The sequence below is a fragment of the Falco rusticolus genome, chromosome 1, assembly GCF_015220075.1.
Source record: "Falco rusticolus isolate bFalRus1 chromosome 1, bFalRus1.pri, whole genome shotgun sequence".
NCBI classification, from domain to species: Eukaryota; Metazoa; Chordata; class Aves; order Falconiformes; family Falconidae; genus Falco; species Falco rusticolus.
Genome location: NC_051187.1, coordinates 79,792,959 through 79,813,082, shown reverse-complemented (window position 1 = coordinate 79,813,082; position 20,124 = coordinate 79,792,959). Strand labels below are relative to the sequence as shown.

Sequence of the window (20,124 nt, the reverse complement as noted above, 5' to 3'; positions counted from 1 at the left end):
GCCATTCAAAGGATAAAATATAACCAACTACCTTATAGCCCACTTGACAGCATTCAAGTACTGACAATTTAACTTATAGTGTATTGAAACATAGTATCTTTGAATTTTAATGAAACAACTGGAAGTATGCAGTGCTATCTTCTAACACAGGAAAATTTTACAGGAACTTTTTTTCCTCCCATTTCTACAAGTCTAAGCTCCTCTGAGGAGCTTTTTGCCAGAAGCTGAAGGAGAGTGAAGGAGGAATTCAGCCTCCGCAGTCAATATTTCATAATGTGCTAAAAATACTTTAGCTGTTACTATTCTAAGTTGTATAGAATCTTTCATTTTTGAGCTGTTAATTTTAATTAATCTATATATTCCTGTGCTTATGTTTAGTTTGCAGAAGAAATAATAACAGACTCCCTATCTTACCCTACATATAAATAAAATGCAAGTATTTTTATGTTGATTACTGCATAGAAGCAGATTTATACTAGCTACACATTATCTTTCTTTAAATAACACATAGAACAATTATACATACAAAGATAATCCCAAATAGAAGAGAAGCGTATAGTTATATACATGATTGAACTGCTCTTGTTAGTACAGAATTATAGCCCAGGTGATCCTCCAAGCTTTATTGAGCTAAATGGAAAATATTATGCTATAAAATATAGTCCTTGTATAGGATACACCACACATACCATGAGATTCATGAATTTATACAAATCAGGAGCATTAGTACAGAGAATACCAAAGACATGCATATATCATAGAAAAGGACACTATGTGTACTCAAGATGCTAAGAGAACAAAGGTCTCTGATGCAGAAACCTTATTTCTGCATTTGGGTATTACATGAACAAGATGTTGTTCTGGAGGATCAGACACGGGTGTTATGATACAGCTAACAGTGACTTACACTGTACTTGTCACACCAATAACTAAGAGCATCACATTGTAATGTTAAAGTTGTGTAAATTTTCATCATGAATGAAATTGAACTAAAGTCTTGTCAACATGCTCATTCACTCATTTAAGTAAATTTTCCCTATCATAAAACAAAAACAGTGATGAGTAAGGAAGAAAGAGAGGAAATAGAGAAATTCTGTCTCCAATGTTGTAAACAGTTTCTTTAAATGCTAAAGCCTTCAGTAAAATATTTCTAAAAAAAATAAAGCAAAACCAAAAGAGATTCTAAAAACATCAAAACTCTATAAATACTCATAAAAATGAGATACTTCAGTGCTATTAGTACAGTCAAAATTGGCACATGACTCAAGAGTATTGGAATAAATATACTGAAAAGAAACATGGCACAAAAATGCATTCTGAATGCAAGAGATACTCAGAGAACACAGACCAACCATAACAAACAGCATGCACACTCTGACTTTCTCTAGGAGCATATCGACTCATCTTAGTTATAGGTGGTTTTACTGACTAGAAAATATGACACTAACGGCTTTGATGCAAAGGTCTGAGAAAATGCATAAACATTGTAATCTCTGTTAAGACAACCCACCATTATTTTAGTGAAGCCAACATCACAGCATAATTAGCTAAAAATGATTTTGTTAGCCTGGATGACATTAAAAATTCTTGTCGAAAGTCTCCTATATATGAACCTGTCTGACTTGTCTCTATCCCCAGTGCTTTCCAATTAACATACTTTAAAAAAAAAAACATAGAAAGCACACATGTAAAATCAATGCAAACGTTAAGACCCGTACCATCTATTTTAAGTCAATATTCATTTCAGCAGACAGTGTACGAAAACAAGCTTACGAAAATTACATTGCTAACAGTGCAGTTTCAAAAGCAGCCAAGGCATTGGTTCATTTCTGCAAAAAAAAATAGGAAGATGCAATCACATCTTTGCTCCCAGACTCGGTGTCTGGCTCCTTACGTTGCATCAGCTCTGCCAAAGCCTTCTAAAAGCTGTGAAGGAAAGGGACAGGGAAAAAACAGGACACTTCAAATATGCACAGCAGCTCATCACTATTGAAATACCTTGTAGAACACCCTGTTTGTACTGGAATCCAATTGTGACTATAGACTACAAACTTTCAGAAAGAGTACTGGCAGTATCACAGATCACCCTATAGCCTTAATGATGCCTGGGACAAAATGCCTGAAATTATAGAGCTATCACAACAGTTTTGATAGCATGATTATGACAGTCCACCTTGTTTGGTGTGCACATGTGGGGATGCTAAAGATGTAAACCCCATTGGGATAGTGTTATGAAAAGGGAGACAAACAGGCAGCATCTCACCCACACTGTCCATAGACAATCCCAAAACTATTCCAAAACCACATTTGAGTTTTATCTCATAGGTAAGTAGTCCATTCACTCCAGAAGACAGCTCAGAAGAGAAGTAATAGAGATACAGTGTGGATAATCAGAAAAACTGGTTTGCTAAGTTAATTAACAGACTGATTTTTGATGGCAATTGCTTGGAGGGGTCTCTACTTCAAGAGATTCTCTCCCCCATTAGAATGAATACCAGATGGGTAATTCATTATTCATATTTCAAACACTATTAGGAACACCCATTTTCTAATAAATAAGCATGCAATTCTCTTATCATGCATTCACTATCAGAAAACATTACTTATATTTGTTAGAGAGACTGAGGTATGTTAAATAGTTCGGGTTCTTTACGGTCCTTCTTTGAACACATTAACATTGAACATGCCCCAATTAGTTTCCCTTTTAAATTGCATTCCTGCTTTCCAAATTAAAGGTTAACGTACTGCTTTGATTGACAGGTTAAATTATTTTATTTCTTTGCCTTTTTGGGTAAGCTAGTAAAAGCATTTCTCCTGGGGAGAAATAGGAATGGGTTTTTTTTTTATTTATTTTTCAGTTGGTCTGGGAAGGTACAAAGTTTATTTATCTTCAGCATAACCTGTTCTAACTAAAAGGAAGGAAATGCCCCCTGAAGCCCACTACTTTATGCTTTTTAGTTTAATGATAAAAACATCTTCTGAAGTACAGAAGTGTAAACTCATTAGTAGCATTTCAGTTCTTTCTGCTGCAGAAGCCTGGAGGAAAGAAACCTTAATACAGAATATCTGATTCTAGCACTGATTATAACAAATTATAACATCCAATTATATGCAATCTTTATATCTTGAGTTAGGACTTCTCTCTTTTCATTCTCAAAGAGGCTTGACCTTAAGTTGCTTTATGCTTTCCACCTCACTCATGACTTACTGTGGGTATATTACAAAATAATTTGACTGAAGAATTTTAGCATTTATATTACTTTTAGGACTCAGATATAAGCGGTTCTCATGGAGTAGAAAATAGTTAAAATGCTATAGCAGGAGACTACAATATAAATAACACTGTTGAACGTGAAAAATGCATTAACTATGCAGCACACATTATAGAAGAAGAAACTAAATGAGACTGAGTGCACAGTTAAACTAAAATAGATGAATACATGGAGAGCCACTGAAGTAAAGTTGTATCAAGAAGCCCCCTCTAAGCTGCTGCAATGCATAACGTCATAAAATTCATGTGAATAAGCTATCTACAGAAGAAACCCACATAAAGCCAAAAATACACATCATCCATACATCAATGTGAATTTGTCTGAAAGATCACAGGAGAGTTTATCTGAAAAAGAAATCCCTGCTCTGTACCTAATGTCCGTCATTCTCCTTAACCTATGAGTAAATCCCTCCTGGACTCCATTTAAGGCCTTAAAGGAAAAAGGACAGACAGATCCATTACCTTGACAGATCCATTACCTTCACAAAAAAAAAAGAAAGATAAAGAAACCTTTGTTTGGAACTCCATCTCCCACAACCACTGCAGCAAAGGGGATGGGGTTTTTTTTCTATTTGAATTCTCACTTTATCTGATTTACACTTGTCTTTTGCTTTAATCACCCCTTTAAGGCATTTTAAAACATGGTTAAAAATAAACTACCTCAGCAAATATTCAGCTGAAATTTGACATAACATCATAGTAACTGCAAAAATATCTACAATATTTATGATTTCTGGCAAGGATCTTCACAATCCTTTAACACTTACTAGAGTGACTGGGTACTGCAATGTATCTTCTATATCAATAAATGTTTCAGAAACAGATGGTATAAGTTCCATAAACATTTCACACAAAAAAAAGCTATGCCAATGTTTTTCCTTATAAGGAAAACGCAGCCTTAGGCAACCCTGCATGCTAACCTTAGCAGCATTATTTTGGAGAAAAACACCCTTAAGAAAAGTAGATTTTGTGTCATTATTAGCATGATGGGCCAAAGGTCACCTTGTATTGTATGCAGTTGTTCATGACAGCTGCCTGTTCTTGTAAACTTGTAAACGCCTTTGCATCACATCAGAACATTTAGCAAACTGACCTTCATGATCATCTTTTCTGTTCTCTCCCATCACTTTCCCCCCATCTGGATGCATGAGAAGCAAAAGCAGCATAACACTCCTCCTTTCCACTGTTAATTCAGAATCCTAGACACTGGATTTTACTCAGGAAAATGTACAAGCACTTCCTATAAATTGTTTGATGACAATCTGTATAGAAATATGTACCATGAAGGTAGGAAGATAGAAATGAAACCTGAACTGTGAACACAAGCAAAAGAAGAGCTAAGGAAGTCACTAGTATTGTGAGGATGAGAACCTCTCAGGACAAGTTTCTGCCAGGACTCCAAAAGTCACCATACCAGTCAGGACCTGCAAGGAGCCACATGAGCCCACCCATGCAAAGTAGTCAAACATAAATGTTACATCTAACATCTCTACTCCTAGGTAAGAGCTGTAGAAGACCATGGTCTTTCTCCCAAGACTGCCCAAAGATTCTAATACCACTTGTACCCACAAAGCTTAAGGCTAGTACCTGCCTAGACAGTTAAGCGGTACTCAAAGCTGCACAGATAAGAACTGACAATACTTTTGGGCACAAGTTAAAAGGACAGTGGCCTTGTGGATTCCCTCTAGCCTTCATGAGCCAAGTCCCACTTCTGCATCTATTCCCCCTCTCCCAGAGGGCCAGAGGTCAGGTCTTTGTTGAGAAAGGCCATGATTAAACCAAACAGAACATTTCTGCAGGTAGGTAGTCACTACTTGTCTACTGTTATTCCCCTGCTTATGACTTGATTAGAGCCCTTGAAGCAGTCTGCAGCTGTCTCCTCCCACACCAGGTTCTGCACGCCCATCCACACAGCTATGGGCTGTGACAGAACTGGAACACAAAAGGCCTCACCAGTCCCTACAGCCAAGTCAGTATGCTTCCTAAGCTCCAAATAAAATAAAATATATTCAAATATGCCCTTAAAAAGACCACTTTAGCAAAAAAAAAAAAAAAAAAAAGAGAGAAAGAAAAAATCCCAAGCATCTAGCGGTCCAGAAAGTCAAATAAATCACATTCCAGCCACAAGCATGTACATCAAGATCATCATAGCCAAAGACAAGCAAGGAAGCAGAAAGAACCCAAGTGTCACAGCTATATAAGCATCTGGCAAGACTTCCAAAGTAACAGCATAGCCAGCTTAGCCCTTCACTACTATGAGGCCTGAAGCCAAATTTCAGAAGAGCTGCTTTTTTTTTTTTTCCCCCATAATCCCCAGGGTGCCTTCTAGGGTTTACCAATCCCTTAACAAGGAATAGTTCACAAACACCAGGAATTTATTACAAAGAAGTATTCAGTTAAAGTCTAGAGAGACCATGTGGCTCAAGATTCTACAGGTTTACTCCAGGTAATTTTAAATTTCAGATAATATTAAATTCTGATCCACAATAACAAAGTATTAATAAAAAAAATGTTTGAGAGTGAAACACACATTTAATAAGCTTTTTCTATCCACCATTTACAAACAATATGGCAACTGCTAGACTTAAGTAAAAATGAACATTTCATGTGTTAAAAATATTACATATTTTATATAAATAATACTATTTTTTAATTCTAACTAAAACGTAAATCTTCTAATAGCCTCACTTACTGGATTTTTGGCTGAAAGCCTGCCAGTCACAGTTCCTGTCTGATTCCATGTAGAGGAAATAAATCCCTGTAGTCAAAGTAAAGTAAAAATTCCCAAAAAGAAAAGGATGAAACACACAGTTAAGTTTTATTTAAAGTAAACATCAAGAAAAATAACTTACTGTAATCAGGACTACAAAATAAAAAAATATTTTATCCTTTTACATATACCAAAATTCTTAATCTGTAAACACTGCAATCATTTCACACTTTTGATTTACTTGAAATACAGTACCTTACAGTATACTTTTTATACTTCTACCTTTCTCATGCATGTTTGTAGTCCATCCACATAAGTTGATTTCATCTTATGAACCTAAATTATATTAAAGTTTAGATAAATGCTTATTTATAAAAACCAAGATATTTTTCAAATTAAAGATCTTAATTTCCAAATGCATGTTAACTTGTACACTTCTTTTAAAAGACAGTTTTATCTCAGTAAATAACGGATGTATACTCACTAATAGCTTGACCTAACAGCATAAATTAGGTAGAGTGCTCAGTTATACCCTAAAGCCAGGTCTTTGCAGATGCTAGTAAATGAACTATGGGAATTTATTCTTCTACATCTTATATCCGCAGGTCAATAAACTACACAAAAAAGCCACACATGCACAGAAAAAGAACCTACCCAACCACCCTAACACTTCTTTTTTTTTTCCTAAATCTTGGAAATTCATCCACTGACAACCCAAACATTAAGTGTGAGAGCAAACTAACTAGGTTGCTTTGGATTTTCAAGAGGCTCGTCACCTAAAAAAAACCTGTAAGTCATCTCCTTCACTTCAGAACTCAAAAAAATAAATGTTTTGTCCTAATAGTGTGCTTTATAGCACTAGGCAAATTTAACAGTGAAGTTTTCCAATTGTTTTTGCAAGAGTTGTTTGTTAGAAATAATTTAACACAGTGCAAAGCAGAAGTAAACATTAAATTTAAAAATTCTTAAGAATACCTACAACTTCAAAATTTAACTGAATATTTGAATGAACTTACATTAAAGCCAACTTTCTTATTTATTTAGCTGTGAATATGTTATCTTTCTTGCTAATTTTGTGTCAGTACAACTACACTATGCGAAAAGCATCAGCTCACCTGACGGTATTCTAAAACTATCTTTGGCAAAGGATGAAGCTCTTGCAACTTATTCAGCTGAAAAATAAAGAATGTGAATCACTAGTATACTTTTCTGTTAATATTATTAAATAATAAAACTTAACAGAATAAGTTTTGGAGGAAGACATTTTCTTGCCAAGCGGAATGGACAGAATACAGACTAATGAATAATGTCCTTCAAGCAATCTCACCCTAAGCCAAAGGAAACCTTCATTCTTTCTTGTCTTCATCAGGAGGACTGGAGATTACCCCTTCCCATTTAATTTCCCTTCCTGTCCCAGACAGGGACAAAAAGACATGCAGACATAAAAACTTTTCCACGACAACTTCAAAAACACTGGGGACATGGGTGTGGGGCATTACTTATGGACCTTTGTTTATTTTTTGTGCTAGACAGCATCAGTGCAAGAGAGAACATGATAAAAGTATACAAAACAATACATATATACACATATACATATTTATACATAAACACACAAAATCCAACAAGATAATTTATCCTATTGATCCCCTAATACAAGTTCCAGGAGACCTTGAAAAAAACCTTGAAATTGTCAAATCCAAAAGCAGTAAGATAAAGCATATTTCTGATTACCTTGATTGCAAATTGCCATAAAATTTTTAAGAAAGAGAATGAAATTACTAGAGAGCGGATATGTATAAATGCTACAAAAATATTTGGAACTTCAACAGTTCAGGGTAAAAAAAAAAAAAAAAAAAAAAAAGATGCAACTGTACCAAAATGGAAATTTAAAAGCATATGTTTTTTTCTTGCTACCAGGGAAAAACATCATATTACAACTAATTATCTAGTATTTATCTATTGGAAGATTTCACCTTACCTTTAACCACATCTCAGCAGTTGTTAAAGAGGGTACTGGACTAGATAAAAGCATCGCTTTGATTACAGCAACAAGTCTTATGTTCCCACAAAATGATGACATGCATTCTATTTCATGGATCCCTCACATCTCCCAAGGCACTCTGTCCCTCTCCGAGATTACATACTTGATCTACGAAACCTCCTTCTCCTTGAGTAGTGTGTGGGTTTTATAGTTATCTGTTGGCATTGCCTCAGAAATCGCGTATGGTAGTTCAGACACTTGGCCCAAAAGCTGAATGTCCTCTTTTAACACATGAGAAACAAGTATTACCTTTCTGCCTGCCACAGGGCGTTAATTCTCACCAATGAGTTGTGTTCTTTAACTTCAATGTAAACTAGAACAATGCAGTTTCAGCACCAAGTCAGAAACAGGTGCAGCTGCACAGAGGCTTCTCTTCTAAGAAGGAATTCCATTCCTATTGTCTTAACAAAATGATCTATTAGTGATCTGGACAAGGGGATCGAGTGCACTCTCAGTAAGTCTGCAGATGACACCAAGTTGGGCGGGACTGTTGATCTGCTTGAGGGCAGGAGGCTCTGCAGAAGGGTCCAGACAGGTTGGACTGATGGGCCAAGGTCAATTGTATGAAGTTCAACAAGGCTCAGTTCTGGGTTCTGCCCTTGGGTCACAACAACTCCTTGCAGCGCTGCAGGCTTGGGGAAGAGTGGCTGGGAAGCTGCCTGAAGGAGAAGGACCTGGGAGTGCTGGTCAACAGCCAGCTGAACATGAGCCAACAATGTGCCCAGGTGGCCAGGAAGGCCAACAGCATCCTGGCTGGTATCAGAAATAGCGTGGCCACCAGGACCAGGGCAGTGACCGTCCCCCTGCGCTGGGCACTGGTGAGGCCACACCTCAAAGCCTGTGTTCAGATTTGGGCCCTTCACTACGAGAAAGACATTGAGGTGCTGGACCTTGTCCAAAGGACAATGAAGCTGGTGAATGGTCTAGAGAACAATGATGAGGAGTGACTGAGGGAGGTGAAGTTATTTAGCCTGGAGAGGAGGAGACTCGAGGGGGGACCTTATTGCTCTCTACAGGTGCCTGACAGGAGGCTGTAGGCAGGTGGGGTTGGTCTCTTCTCCCAGATAACAAGTGACAGGACATAAGAAAATGGCCTCAAGTTGTGCCAGGGGAGGCTTAGAAGGACAATAGGAACAATTTCTTCTCTGAAAGGGGGGGTCAAGCATTGGAACAGGCTGCCCAGGGAGTGATAGAATCACCATCCATCCTGGAGGTGTTAAAAGACATGTAGAGGTAGCACTTAGGGACATGGTTTAGCGGTAGACTTGGCAGTGCTTGTTTAACACTTAAACTTGATATTAAAGGTCTTTTCCAATCTAAATTTCTATGAAAAGGAAGGGGCAACCACATTTGCCTCAAGTTACCAAGAAGTCCGCAGTCTGGTCTTGACTTCATTTTTAGACAAATGTTTTTGGCAGGTTTCTCCACTTGCGTGGGATCACACATGAACGGCTTTATTTGCTCCTACACTAACAGAAGGAAAGAACTGGAGAAGCCTCATAGTGCAATATTTATTGCACTACATCTGAAGATACATTTGATCTCTTGTACAGGCATACCAAAATATCTAAACTGTTTGGTCATTACTGCTCTAGGGGAACAAGACTCTGTCAAGGTCTTGCAAATATGACTCCAAATGCAACTGCTCTTACTGAGGACAAGCACTTCCACAGAGGGAGGGGAAAAAAAAAAAAAAAAAAAATTTAAAAAGCCAGAAGAAAATTCATGCCCACAACAAGTAAACAAGACCACGCAAAGAAAGTGACAACTCCCAATCCAAACCACAGGTATCAAATAATTGCCTGCAGACCTCTTTACTTAACATGAATGAATGAATGAATGAGTTAAGGGTCCATAAAAAGATGACAACATGGTTTTAGCCCAAATCTCCTGACAGCAAAGAGAAAGTCTGGGTTGTTATTTCCTTCAGTAGCAGATTTTTACATTAAAGTTCTTTTTCACCAGTGGTCTCTTTCACTCAATCAGTCATACTGAGCTAGCAAAACCTGACCAGTAAAGAAAGTCTCTCTCCTGTGAGGAGGATGGTCATACATGCATGCTGGTTACTCAAGTTTTTAACCCTTGTTTATAGCTAAAGTTTGGTTTTCCCCATCATGGAGTGCAACTTTCATTTCTGGCTTAAGTAAAAGAAGTGTGATTAGTACAATACAAAAATAAATCAAGATGGTTAGAAAAACTTTAGACAAATGATAATTTCATTGGAACATAACTTGGGAGTTTTGCTAAATCATTCAGACTCTTAAAACCCCTCCCCATCTCACCACAACTTCTGAAGTGGACACAAGTTGTTGTACTTCAGTTCTGTGAACTTTCTCACACAGTGCATGCAGTTTTAACTTTTCAAATAGTACCTACAGTAAGACAAACATAAGAGAAATGTTCCAGTGTTTCAAGTGCTGAAACAAAAAGGAAAATTATTTGGTGACTGAACTTAAGTCTAGAAAACAGACTTCAAGGAAAATAGAACATACTGTAGTAAAGAGGACTAACACAGAAATGAAAAGATCAAATCTTTATTTTTGAGCTATTGAAAAAAGTGTATTTGCTAAAATCAAATGCATAATTCATGTAAACACGTTCAAATACAGATTATCAAACTTTGCTAGATTTAAGAAAAATGGATGTGTCCACTAAAATCAGAAAATAACATAATATCAAAAGGATTCTGAAGTTGTAAAGACAATTTTATAAGCTTTATAATTCTTCTGCATCAATAACAATTTACAGAACTTACAACTTGCATAATAATAGTATAAATATTACCTGTCTGAGTTGATAACTGCTGGTCAAAAGGAATTGTTCTCCAGCAACTTGATGGGCTTCCTGTTCAAGCTCTTTGAGTCGCAACTATAAATTAGTAATCAGAATTATTCTGTTTACATTATTATTTTCTTCAACATCTGCTACTTCCTAGGTTAAAGAGTATATTGAACTTCTACTTAAAAACAGGGTACTTGATAATGTCTAATCATTGATGGCTATGAACATTTTGTTTAGTAGACTGCTTATATATATATATATATATATATTCTTTAGTCTACATTTCTTCATGATCTGGGAAAGGAATTTACTGTAGAAGAAAGTACCAGAATTGTGGGAAAATAATTTAGATTACTGATTTACCAGAATAATTTGCATAGTTGTGTTTCTTACACATCTCTATAGTCTTCAGTAATCTGTCAGACCGCTATGATTATCTTACTTAGATTTTATGCTACAAAATAGGATTCTCCTGTAGCTATTTTTATCCATGGGGAAATGGCAAACTTGGAACTCTCAGAACATGTAAGTTGTAAAGACTGTTTTATTGACAAAGAGATAGAAATATCTATCTCTTCTCAGGAAGATGGTTACTGGTAACTGTAGGTTCAAAAGAGTCATTACAATTTTTACGCTCCAACACGTAACACAAAAGGACTTGTGCATTTTGCAAAGCAATCTCAGTTCTGGGACTTGAAGCAAATGCCTCCTTTTTGCTTGCCTGAATAAACATGGAAGTACCCTAAAAATGTAAATATTAGTTATAACAATAAAAATACTAGAAGCCCCAAACTGTCATGTAGAACATGACGAAACAAAAATATTCCTCTTCTTTTTAATCAGTTACCCTCCGTAAAAGCAGAAAGATGATGCTATACAATCTCCAAAAGAAAAAATAAAGACATTTACCGCCAGAATCTCTGATGTTTTTTTCAGTTCTTGTTTGTTCACGTGTATTTTGTGTGTTTCCATTACTGTAAATACAATTATATACTGAGAACACTTAAAATTGATAATTTTGATCTTACATGCTTCTTAATCTGTAAGATGGAAACAAACTCAGCGCTGCTGTTATGAAGCTAAAATCACACAACATTCTACTTGAGCATAGGCAGCAGCTGTGTGAAAAAAGTAAAGATTTGTATTTTGAACTGAACTTTCATACCTGCCAGAATTTTGATAAGTGGAAGTTCTAATGTGCAAAATAATTTCCACAAACCTTGAACCTGTAAAGCAAGATAAAAATAAATTCTTCAGTATCAGCCAATTTTAATCTTAAAACATACAGTGGTGTCATTATGTGGATCTGTTTTCCAGTAAGCAGTATTTCACTTTCTGTATAACCCCTTTTTATATGACAACACTGCTCATGGAAAGAAATACTATTTAGTGTGAATTGTAGTATCTAAATACTGTAGGCCATTATCACTTCATTTTGTGGGGAATCATAATGCATTTTCTAATAGTAATCATTTTGTACAGGTATAGTAATAAAGAAATATACATACCCCGTTTTTCTAAAAGGTTCATTTTTTGGAACAAGCTCCATTATAACAGAACATAGTTATCCCTTCTTCTTTACTCACCTGAACAATTAAACAGCCATTCAGAATTCATAACTTTGTTTTCATCAGGAAAAGACTAAAAGATGATAGGGTTATGCACCCAATTTACTTACAAAGAACAGGAAGCCTTTTTTCTCTAACCACTGAAGCAATCAGACAGCAACACTTGCCTAAACACTTCCTGTAGGCTGGCTCTCATTTTCTGTGCCTTTGATGCTTCCTATTGCCTTCCTTCACAGACTGTTTCATCATACTGCTGGGCCACTTAGATATCCAGATTAACATGGCTCCATCAACTGATGGTTTAAGTCCTACACTTACTACCATCAATCTCAAGGAAACCGCCTAGAATTCGGTGATGTACCTTTCACCAGAACCTGAGTGTATCCCTAAATTCTGACACTTTATCAGGTATATGACTACAGGGAGAAAACAAACACATGCAAAAAACCAGTAAAAGACTTCTTGAGATTCATTCTGAACTGCAATAAGGGCTAAAATAGAATGAAATAGTTCAGTTGGAAGGGACCTACAACAATCATCTAGTCCAACTGCCTGACCACTCCAGGGCTGACCAAAAGTTACAAGCATATTATCAATGACATTGCCCAAATGCCTCAAACGCTGAGAGGCTTGGGGCATCAACTACATCTCTAGGATGCCTGTCACAGTTTTTGACCAGCATGCAGCTAATACAATCTAGAGCAAAAGATATGCTGAGAGCTTTTGTACCAAAGGAACGTATAAAAAAAACCCCAGCTACGGTCTGTTTTAACTCTATTAACACTTTTTAGACTGTTTCATATAGGTTTAAAATACAAAAAGAAAAGTCACAATATTCTAAACAAAGCCTGTTCTTAGTTAACAGTTAACTGTTGCAAAGGAAAGTTTCTTCTAAAGATTAACTTTGAGACTAACCATTTTGTCCAGGAAAAAATGGCAAATTTGATGGGCAACTTTATTTTAAATGTTGACCAGCACTGTAAACCAGTATGGACTGAAGCCTTCTATTTAACTCAAGAAAAGATTCCGATTTGAATGAGCCGCACATCATTAACTCTCTTTAATTAATGGTAATACCTCTGAAGTTGTATCTGAGTAACTACTACTTGTATTTTACCTGCAAGTCATGAGCAAGATCCATCATTACATTATAAAGCTTCTCCAAGTTCACACCTAAGTTTTGATACTGCTATAAAAAAAAATTAAAAAATAATTTTAGTGCTAACATGAAAATATTTAGAATACTATTTATTTTAAAAGGGATAAAACCATTTTTCTGTATGTCTCCTGTTATATTTAACATTTTAGTAATGTTCTTAAATCTCTGACAAACACAATTAAAGAACAGTACAGATCATGAATATTCAAGGTTTACCTGTTCTTTTATTTATCTTTTGCACAGATCAAGTATGGGGAAATAGTATCACTACGCTGCCTTTTACATTGACGTCAGAATTCTATTGCTATTTGTAAAGTAAGGAAAAATTGCTTGCAATTTTCTTTCTCTTATCAGTACTACCACTCTTCTGTGCCTGAACTATTCACTTCCTTCCCTTCTGTTCCATAGGTGTTCTGTACAGAGCCATGCCACCTCCTTCAGTTGGCTAGAAGACCATTTTGAAGTGTATACAGACACTAAGAATATGATTGTTAGCTCCGAGAACATGATCACTAAAAATAAACTTAATGTTAGCCAATGAAATTTATCAGGCTGATACAGAAAATGTAAACAAAGTGCTGCTTTTCTTTACTAAATTCCTGTGAGGAAAGATGGGAATGTGAAAAATGCTGCAGACAGATTTTCTTTCCTGTAGCCTATATCATCAACAATGACCGTAGAATCAAAATTATGGAATAAATTTACATCCAAGCCATTAAGTGCAAAAATACTAGCATTGTCCCGCAAAATTCCTGGGTCACAAACCATAGAACCTAGGACAGCATTCTAGAGGACTTGCACTTGCCTGTTTGTATAATCCTCCCCAAGAATCACACCCTGGTCTGTGCTGGAGGTAGTAAAATAGGTTACATGGAATTAAGCATCATGTTATCATAGTTCCTCATTTTCTGTGTAAAACAGTGAACTTTAACTAATGGTTCTTTGTGTAAAGAGGCATTTACTCTGTGTTGATAAATACTTCTGAGGATATAGCTGAAATATTGGGGTATCTTGGCCACAATACTTTAAGACAGACATTAAGAAATGCCAGATAAGCTAAAGAAGAGAACAAAAAGTAATAGTAAATTTAGAAAACATGACCTACAAAGAAATAAATTAAGCTTATTTAGTTTAGACTACTAAGTTGGAGGAGGGGATCATAACAGTTTTTATAAAGAGAACATATATATATTGTTTTCATGTACGCTAGGTATAGAACAATTGGCTTAATGGAACCTGCTTAATCTGCAGACTACATTTTTTCATGAAGTTAGACTAGCATCTCTAAGAGACAGTCCACATTTTGATTGCTTCAAAAATGTATTTAATATTTTTTGTTTATCTCTAGATTGCAGACTTCATTGCTCATCGTGTCTTTAACCCCATCTCCTCCTAGTTTCTTCAACTTGTAGTTACAGCTGCAGGATTTGCCAAGTAGTACCACTGCATTCACTTTATCCACTGTCTTCATCATAATTTAGGAAACTGCTAGCATAGTACCCCTCAGTCTTTCCATCTCCATTTCAAATAACCACAATTTTTATCACATCTTCTTAATAAAGGATGTTCCATCCTCTGACCTTTTAGAAGCCCACTGTGCCTTTCTTGAAATGCAGAGACCAGAACTGCGCAGTCTTCAAGACATGGGTACACCAAGGTTTTCATTGGTAAAAAAAAATCATGTTCCTTTTCTTCATCTCAATACCTTTCCTTATGGTGCCTACATTTTGTTAGCTTTTTGGCTGCTGCTGCATACTGAACCAACATAAAGCTGGCAACAATGACTCAAAGATCTCTTTGTAAATTGAAACTACTCTGCACACATAACTTTCAATTTATGCTCAATTAGCACTCAATTTAGTGAGATCCTTTGTAGAGTTCCATACCCTGAGCTCAGCATCTGACTAGCCAAAAAAGGTAGATGTAAGATTCACTATACATAAGGCATTATTTTAATAAGGGTAGTTAAGAATTCCAAGAAAGATTATTATATAAAACAAGAGCTGTACTAGAAAGGAAGGAAACTGGAAGAAAACCAAATCCCTGAAAGGAAAGACTGAGAAAAGGAGTCTGACAGGGAAAACCCGTAAGACTACAGAATCTTGAGCAAGTACAGAAACCCAGAATGCAAGACAATTCTCCCAGACACAGTGCAGTGCTGACTGCAGATTCCTGTCCATGACAGTTTAGAAAACAAAAAAATATTAAAAAAAAAAGATCAGCACGTAGAACTTTTTAGTAGAAGCTTACTATTTTATGTTTGACAACATGAGTGTAACGTACACCACATGGAGGACTCATCATCAGAGCATAAATCAATTTTGAGGCCAACAGAACTCTAACCAGTTTAGAAGATAATCTGGTAACACTGTTTCTTCCTCAATAGTCACATTGCTAAAGACTGACCTCGATTTGGCTCAATACTTGGTGAAAAGGGTATTCCAAGATCATTTCTGCTAAATTAATGCACATAGGCAGGGGTGAAAATAAATTTAAAATCTGCTTCCCAAATGAATTATCTCTTTCTGTCTAGAAGAATTTAAAAAGTTTTTAGAAAAAAAAGAAGAATATATTGACAGGAAACCAAAGGGCCATGAAATCACTTGGAAAGCTTCTCAATTGGAGAAGCACTGAGAGGGTTCCTTGGGCATCTTTTAAGCCATCAGTCTTCATGTTTGTCATTTACCCTATGCGTATATTAAAGGTATCCTAACTATTCTATGTTCAGTTTATTATTTGCATTCGTATCTTGGGGCTGATGGAACACTAAGAAAAACTCTCATACTATGAGCTGCAGAAGTTCTTGTTATACAGATTGCAACTATTCTACAGGTTTCTTACCTTACTGCTCTCATGAAATACCTACAGTTGGGCAAAAAAAATCTGCTCCAAAAGAAATATATTCTGCTTTCTCCAATCAAACTGAGCTAGAAAGTGTTTTCCTTACCAGAGCAACATCTCAGAAATTATGCTACCAGACTTGACTTTGCTACTTATTTCACAGTTTCATGGGTTTTATTTGATATATTCAGAATCTTTCCTTTGGTCTTTTTGTGACGAGAAGGAAAAAAAAGAGACTTATCTACTTGTTATCAGATTTACACTCCTCTAAGATTGCATAAAAAATTAAGACAATGCTTCCATTTGAATGAACCATCCAGTATTTTGTAAAGAACAAGATTAAGATTTTATCATCTCAAAGAATATATGCAATGTAACTAGATGTGCTATCACTCCACTATACTGGATGAATGATGGACTAAAACAGAAAGATTGCCACTGAGATTGTTTCCAAGAGTATTTTCTTAAGAACAGGCCTGGTGTCATAATACTATGGGCCTCCAGGGCTTTTAATCTGTCCAGCTAGAAGAATAGTTCTTTTGAAGCAAAAGCAGGTAAGAATAATGAAAGTATTTGGAAGATCTTCAAAAACCTTCCTAAAGGAGGGTCTATATAGTCTAAATAGATCTCAGAATTAAGGACTTATCTAAAAGAAAAAAAAACTAAATTCATATAAAAATTAATGGATACGAAAGCATCTTCCTCCCTTCAGGGAAGTAAGTTCCCTTCAGAGTCTGTGAGAAGGTATCTCTGGACACCTTTTTCTATCTGAACAGGGTCTTTTGCAATAATTGCTCCCTGAACTAGATGCCATTATCTCCTCCTTGTCTTCAGGATGATTCTTAAAATCTCCTGGTTACGTTTCTAGGGAATGAGGATATGCACAGACTGAGACACCAGTACATCTAAACACTTGATCCTGTGGCCTCACAGTGCAAGAGTCAGCTGTAAATCAACAGGTAAACATAATCCATCCCGCAATGTACAAAAATAAGTTTTGCACACAAAAGTCACAATTTTGGCCTACTGTTTGCAAAACAGTCCCATTAATCGATGAAAAACAAGTCTGGAACCAAAGCATTACAGCAGATGCAGACTGACAAGAGCAATGTTTCATCCATTATTTGATCCAAACAGAATGCAGAAGGAATTCAAATTAGTTGTGGCTGCACAAACACAACAGAACCAGAACTGACTGAAAATTAGTGTGTATTAAGATAAACTATAACACAGCATTGCTACAGAGGCATGCATTCTGGTACACAGCTGAGGAAGAACCTTCACAGGAACTTTATCAAATTGATGCAACTAATTTTTAAGAGAAGTGCTGAGCATAACAGAAGTGTGGGAGACACCTATTAGTTACAAGAAGTTCTGTTTCATGCTAAAAACAGATTTACCTGAGTTTTGGGGTAATCTTTGCTACAGACACATTTTCCTACAACATACCACAAAACATAGGGGCACTAGCTACTTAAAGCTTGGACCATAGTTGTTTTTATCTTGAAATGACCATATGACTCAAGATAACAGCAGATAAAACTGTACAGATTCTATATAAGCTGATGTCTGTTAGTGGGAAGTATATCCCAGCAGCAGAAGAGTTAAAATGGGGTAATGAATTCCACTGACAGCCCACATGGGTTCTCCATCTGCTCAAGGGCTATTAGCCTATACAGCTTCAGCACTACTTGTGTGGTGAGTAGACAATACGGACACCTACTGTACAGGCTTCCCCTGGGCCTACAGCAGACTTGAACACTGCAAGACTGAGGAAACAGTAGGCTACTTGAAGGCAGGATGCAGAGGGCTCTCTTCAAAGCTGAAACACCCAGATCCACCGGCGGTGATCCTTGTTTTGTAACAGTCTAGTTCTATCAGTGAGGACTTCTCTATACCAGACAGATTAATTGAAGCAGGCCAGTGAAAAATCATCAACCTGTCTCCAGGAAACACTGTCCATGCCCACTGGTTCTGGAACCAACAAGCTGTCTGTTAAATACTATGCTTCCAGCAACAGAGAGCTTACTTGACCCTATTCTGGAGGTGGAAGTAAGCCCAATGACAGGCTTCAATTGACCGCAAGATTCCTTATCAGCAAATGAAGCCATTGCAAGAGCAGTGGGATGTTTAGAACCTGTTTCAGGAAAGGTTTCAAGGTATATGGACTATGACTCCTTTTACTGAGCCTTTTGGCACAGCATCAAATATACGGACAAGCAGCAAGTAGCACATATTTTGTGCTAGAGAGGTGTGTGGGTGAACAGCAGGCTACAGAATAAAACAGCAGTCGTTTTAAGTACTATGCCAGGTATACAAGACCAGCACAATACAACAGAGAGCTTAAATAGAGTAGTGGGGCACAAGTGGATCTCTCTGGGAGTGAAGACAACTTCTACCAGCAAAGTCAGAGCAAGAAGGCTGAAGAGACAAACCTGGCAAAGAGCTAGGATTCACAGGAAGAACTGGGAGCCACTGAGCAAACAAAGAAGCTGAAAAGAAAGTGGGAGAGTCCAGGGAATAACGTAATTGCATAAGGAATCAGGGGTGGGAGTGTGGAATAATCACAGGATGTTAGAGGGACACATTAACTGGGACTTGGGTGAACAAGTCAGCATAAAGACTAGGAGATGTTTGGGGCAAGGAAACAAACTAGACCTGAAGTAGGGCAGGAAGGAAATAAAACTCTGGTATTTAACTCAGAGCTGGGAATCACGATGACAAAGTTGAGAAATGTTAACTAAGAATAGATGTGACAGAAAGAACAAAAGACTGAGTCAAGCTAAGGAAAGAGACAAGATTAAGGATGCTGACTCACAGGAGGGGATATCACAGATAAAAATAACCAAGTTTATTGCTTCTGCCTCTTTGCCTGTCCTCTGCCTGCACTAGTAGCTTAACCCACAAAGGCTATAGCATCTGAACAACTGCAGTTTATGGCTAGTGTTCTGAAGTAAACTGGCTCTGCTCTAAGACCACTTGACATCTGTGGATTTGTATCCTAGAAGCCCTACGTTACAATACTTGTGCCTGAACAAGCAAGGTCTCTGAAAAGTAGGTGGTTTCTTAAATAATAAAAAACCAAACCACAAATCACCAAACCACCGTTTAGTTTGCTACACATCTATTTTTATCATTTAAACAACCCCTGAAGGCTAATGTGCCCAGAGTAGATCACCATGGCCCAAAATACAAATATCAACATTTCATAACATTCAGTAAATAAGTTTCAACAAACAGTAAGACATTTCTATGGGGCTTGGAATAACTTCTCGATAAGTTCATCATGCATTCTCTTATTGAGAATAACAATTTACAGATTTTTCAAACACATGCTTGAAGGTTCACATTTGACTCCCTAGGAACACCTCAGCCTATGATGTGTGCCTTTACCAGCTGTGAAATTCAGCAAAATTGTTAATAACAACTAACTAAATAAAGGCTACAAGTTCACAGGAGTTAAGAGAATAAGACATTAAACGTTTTGGAAAGGAAAACTGAAAAGCAGAGAAGTGGAAAAAAAATAATCAGATTATACATTAATACTGTTGCTGACCACTTTTAAAGGAGAATTTTACAGCTGTTCCTGGAGAATATGACCCCATCTTGGAAGAATGCAGTGAACCTTCCCCTTCTCCCCTTTCTTTAAAATTAGATTTCCAACAAGTAATATTAATGTAGTAACTTTCTTCCTTCAGAAAAGCATTTTCTGTCTTTTTTTTTCTTGCAGTATTTTGTAAGTAAAAGCAATTC

The 20,124-nt window shown here is 36.7% G+C and overlaps 1 protein-coding gene across 1 annotated transcript in view; it reads right to left on the bottom strand.

Moving 5' to 3' along the window:
- POLN (DNA polymerase nu) overlaps positions 1–20,124 on the bottom strand; it is a 112,823-nt gene that overhangs the window by 69,286 nt on the left and 23,413 nt on the right. Inside the window, exons 10-17 of the mRNA XM_037386486.1 lie at positions 13,489–13,557; positions 11,969–12,029; positions 11,713–11,777; positions 10,807–10,890; positions 10,305–10,394; positions 7,097–7,153; positions 6,264–6,317; positions 5,964–6,029 (exon numbers count right to left, since the gene is read on the bottom strand). Of these exons, the coding sequence (XP_037242383.1) occupies positions 5,964–6,029; positions 6,264–6,317; positions 7,097–7,153; positions 10,305–10,394; positions 10,807–10,890; positions 11,713–11,777; positions 11,969–12,029; positions 13,489–13,557 (546 nt within the window). The remainder of the gene's footprint in view (positions 1–5,963; positions 6,030–6,263; positions 6,318–7,096; positions 7,154–10,304; positions 10,395–10,806; positions 10,891–11,712; positions 11,778–11,968; positions 12,030–13,488; positions 13,558–20,124) is intronic.